Source organism: Anomaloglossus baeobatrachus, chromosome 1, assembly GCF_048569485.1.
Source record: "Anomaloglossus baeobatrachus isolate aAnoBae1 chromosome 1, aAnoBae1.hap1, whole genome shotgun sequence".
Lineage (NCBI taxonomy): Eukaryota > Metazoa > Chordata > Amphibia > Anura > Aromobatidae > Anomaloglossus > Anomaloglossus baeobatrachus.
In genome coordinates, this window is record NC_134353.1 from 908,218,347 (window position 1) to 908,223,346 (window position 5,000).

Sequence of the window (5,000 nt, forward strand, 5' to 3'; positions counted from 1 at the left end):
TACTCTTTATACACAAGATCGCTTGTACTTTGCATCACATAAAAAAGCCAAAGAAGAAAAAAAAAAAATCAAAAAACTCAGTGATTTGTTCGGCCTTTTCACTCCAGGTATAAACTTTTTAAGCTGCCTCCTTCTCTACTAGCATTGTGCCTTTGTATTGAGGAGGCCAATTTAGAGAGTATGAAAAAGTCAAGATGAGCCAAAGAAACAGGCCTCCGATGACTGTTCACCGCCTCTTCCCTGCACAATGGGATTCAAAGACTTAGGGTATGTTCACATGTGGCGTTTTAGCAGTTTTTTATGGAGTGGATTGGGTGCATTTTACAGTTCCAGCATAATCAATGAGATTTCTGAAACCTCATCATTTTGGGAGGGGGAGGGGGGGGGGGGTTGTCCTGTCTCGAACCTTGCTGCGTTTTTGTCAAGACGCATCTCGTCAATTCTTGTCAGCATTTCATGCGTTCAAAGGATGGGTGAAACATGTAAGTAAAAATGCAGCAAAACAAGACAAAAATGCACACAGTGTGCAGAAAAAAACCCTGCAAAAATACTAATGTGAACATACCCCTATTAATCAAGTGTTCATAGCGGGAGAAGCCCTGTTCAATTTCAGAACACGCATACAGAAAGAGTTAAAACAAACTTAAAGGGGTTGTCCACTGCTCTGACACTAATGGCCTCTCCTAGGATAGGTCATCAATGTCTGATCGGACGTGGTCCAAAACCCCACAACCCGCCGATCAACTGTTCTCGAACACAGTGGCGGCAGCAGGCAGCTGGAAATGCTCAGTTTCGAGCGCTGCTCTGTCTTCCGATAGCGACTGAGTACTGCACATCTGCCTCCTATTGATTAGAATGGGAGGCGGATGTGCAGTACCCGGCAACTATCAGAAGACTGAGCAGTGCCGGAATTGAGATTTTTTTAAATCTGCCACTGCTGGAACCAAGAACAGCTGTTTGGCAGGGGTGCAGGATGACGGATGACGGCCAGAGATTGATGACCTATCCTAAGGAGAGACCATCAGTGTCAAAGTAGAGGACAACCCCTTGAATTCTACCCTCTCCATAGGATGCATCAAAAATATGTATCTAGTTATAACATGAGGGCCAACAACTGATAGAATGTACCGTAAATAACCCAGAATAAATGAGACATACAAGTGTATGTTAATGCATACCTAACTGAGCTGATAATTGGATAACAAGATGGTTTGCGAGCGTAAAATGCCAGAGGGCAACTAAAGGACGAGCAAAAACTAAAGATCATTGAGCAATCCAATGATTTTTAGCAGGAGCACATCACCTCTACTGAGGACGATCCTTCTGCTCTCATCAGTTTTTGTTGACCCCGTAACAAAGTGCCACGTTACAAGTCAGAAGCCAAAATCAGCCAGTCTAAAAAGGACCTTTGGACTCTCAAATGTTTTCTTCTATAGATTACTGAAAAGTAACTAAGAGTTCTGGTGGCTTACCTTCTTTTTCACATGAGCTCGCTCGTCTTCCTTTGCAGGTTTGCTATTTTTCCCAGATTTGGAGGGTTTCTGGTCTCCAGATTGCTTTATAGTAATTTTAATCTCTGGGGGGCAAATATAGTTCTCCAGGTTCTTCGGAGGCTTCTTTGCCCTCTTGGTGGTCTGAATCTTAAGTTTTAGACTTCCCTCGGTAAAGTTGGCCTCCTTAATGGAAAACTCTTGTTCTTCCAAACCATCTCCTGTCACCCATTTCTCGCTATCCGCGTTGGAGTTTGAATCCACATCTCTGCCGGATCCTAGTTCATCTTCTTCTTCTGGTTCTACAGACTCTCCATTTCCAGGTCCAGTCTTAGTGGACCCAGATGCTGGCTTCAAGGTGTTGTCTCCACCAGAAGAGCCAGATGTTGATGTCTTCACAGAAGAAGAGGAAGGCAGGAAGTCGGTCTCACAACACCGTTGTCGGCTACTGCTGCTTACATTTTCGCGTTGCTCCATGGCAAATCCAACAATCCACTAACTTTTGGGCAAAGTATGTTGGAGTTGGACTGGCAACACAGTCTAGAGAAGTAGCAGTGTTGAAAGGTTCACCTTTATAGAATCCAAAAATCAGCAATGGTGAGAGAGAACTGGAAATCTGAAAGAAGAAAAGAAGTGGAAACCAGTTTAGAGAACAGAACTCCAAAATTTCATTTTTGTTGAGGTCACTGAAAAATTTTACTGATCTACTCAACAATCCCAATCTTAACTCTTTAAATTAGAAGAAAACTACCAAGATAGTCAGTTCTAATCAAGGCTATGATCATATATATGGGTCTTGCCTGGTAATCTCTATATTTGACAACCAAGGTCAAACTTCATCCTACAGTTATCCATGACCTCCCATTGTTGAGGAAACAGGTTACAAGACGCTTGAGTAGATTCTGCGTAATACAATGTCCTCTTCATATTGGACAGAAAATCCCAGTAAACTACATAAAGATTTTTTTATTCCAGAGAATGGGAATTCTCCTGTCTTAATAAGGGGGGGGTGGTAAACAGAGAGGCTCAGACAGGGAAAGTCCCATACTCTTTACGGTTGGAATGCAAGTAGGGTAGGAATCTTCCCGGGAAGTTGAAAGGGAGACAGAATTTGGCAATGAAACAGCACTGCAGTGTAAGGTCGAGGATAAGGAATCAAAATATGAAATCTTACAAAAATTCAGAATGTTTCAATGGAGGTTTATTAGAGATGGGCAAATTGATTCAATGAGAACTACATTTTTGTCAATCTTTTGGGAAATTCAATACACCAAGTAAATGTTATCAATTTGCTATTCAAATCATGTGAAAAGTCATCAAAATTGTAACTATAATTTTAAACAATATAGAAGATTGCATTAGCCAGAGAAGGTAACTCAAGCTTTCCCATAATGCCTTATCACATGGTATAGAAAAAAGTCAATCAGGAGGGACTTTAAAAGCCTGAATAAAAGCAGAGGCAGGGAATGCAGCAGCCTTTTGGGGGTGAATCTGATAGTAAGAGGATGCCACTGCTCAGCAATAGAGAAAAGGAGAGAAAGCCATAAAACCGTGAAAACATCCTACAGAGCAAGAGCGCGGGCAAGAGTGTAAGAGAGCGCGGGCAAGAGTGTAAGAGAGCGCGGGCAAGAGTGTAAGAGAGCGCGGGCAAGAGAGACAGCTAAGCAATGAAACACAGCTACCATTCGTTGATCCATTGTCATTTTTTTTAAGTTACTTAGAAAGGCTGTGTTTATGTGCTTCAAAGTGGTTGAATACAGTAGTAGAACATCTAAATATTACACGTATTTTCATGGCAATTGGAGGTTTTGCCATTCTTTGGATTAACACCAACAAAAATTTGGGAGACTTCAAAAAGACTCTACGATTAAAAAAAAAAAAAAAAAAATATATATATATATACTCTGAAGAGATCCAGCTGGTATATGGATGCTCCATGGGGAAGTAAGCAGATTTAAAGCCTGCTTTACACGCTACAGTATATCTTATGATGTGTCGGCGGGGTCACGTCGTAAAGTGACGCACCTCCGGCATCGTAAGGTACATTGTAGTGTGTGACAGGTACGTGCGATTGCGATTGAACGGTAAAACGTTCATCACATACACGTCGTTGAATCCTGATGAATTGCACGTCGGTTTGTTCAATGTTCCCGAGGCAGCACACATCGCAGTGTGTGACACCCCGGGAACATTGAACAGATTTTAACTGCCTCCAGCGGCTCCCGCCGGCAATGTGGAAGGAAAGAGGTGGGCGGGATGTTTATGTCCCGCTCATCTCCGCCCCTCCGCTTCGATTGGCCGGCTGCCGCGTGACGTTGATGTGACGCTGAACGTCCCTCCCACTCCAGGAAGTGGACGTTCGCCGCCCACATCGAGGTCGTATGGACGGGTAAGTACGTGTGACGGGGGTTAATCGTTTGTGCTGCACATTCAACAAATTGAAAATACATACGATGGGGGCGGGTACGATCGCATACGATATCGTATTCGAAATCGTAACATGTAAAGCAGGCTTAACTCTCCTTCAGAAGGAAGGACTTTGTACTACTTTGTTGGAGTCACATATTATGGAAATGGTAAAGTCTGCTACACAGTGATTGGCCGCATTCAATGTATAGATTACTTAGGACAATAAGTTTTGTCCACTGGTAAAAAGTCATTGATTTAAAACATCACAGAATGTGTTAAATTTGTACAACTTATTGTATAAATGTAATTAAAAAAAAAAAAAAAAAAAAAAAAAGTGGAAAAAAAAAAAATCTATTTAAAAAAAAAAAAAGTCAAATAACTAAACTAAGAAACCTGCCAAATCAAACAATGGGGAACTTTAGCAAAGGAATCTTGATCTGACCAGGTTGAAAACCACATTCCAAGGAGAACATGGCTGAAATATTCCATCATGTCTGACACATTTTGAATGAGATCCCAGCTGAAGATTAAGGCTGTGTGTCCACGGTAGAATGTTGCTGCGGATTTTTCTGCATGAAAATCCGCGGCTTTCCCGCAAAATCCGCACCTTTTCAAAGGTGCAGATTTGCCGCAGATTTTTTTTTCCCCCCAATTCTGAAGCCAAAATCCGGATCAAAATCCGCACCAAATCCGCCGCGGAAAAATCCGCAGCATGGGCACAGCATTTCCAAAATGCCATAGAAATGGCTGGGAAGTGCTGCTGCTGCAGATTTTCGGGAAATCCACGGCTTTTCCGCGAGAAATCCGCGGCAAAATCCGTGCATTTTCCGCAGCGTAGACACATAGCCTAATGTATTGTTTGGATTATAAGATGCACTTTTTTCACCTATATTTTGGGGGAAAAGAGGGGAGGGGGGGGCGGTGCGTCTTATAGCCCAGGTGTACCTGACTCGCTATGGGGGCAGGAGGGATGGTGATGAAGCAGAGTTACAGAAGGTAGGAGCAGGTTGACTGATGCAAGAAGCAGGGAGAAAATGTGTGTCCACTATTAAAGAAAATTAATATTCACTGCTCCCCACACACTGAAGCCGGCGCTGAGAG

The 5,000-nt window shown here is 42.7% G+C and overlaps 1 protein-coding gene across 1 annotated transcript in view; it reads right to left on the reverse strand.

The window, feature by feature from the left end:
- SETBP1 (SET binding protein 1) overlaps positions 1–5,000 on the reverse strand; it is a 252,731-nt gene that overhangs the window by 209,722 nt on the left and 38,009 nt on the right. Inside the window, exon 2 of the mRNA XM_075327549.1 lies at positions 1,473–2,106. Coding sequence (XP_075183664.1) covers positions 1,473–1,967 — 495 coding nt within the window. The 5' untranslated portion in view covers positions 1,968–2,106. The remainder of the gene's footprint in view (positions 1–1,472; positions 2,107–5,000) is intronic.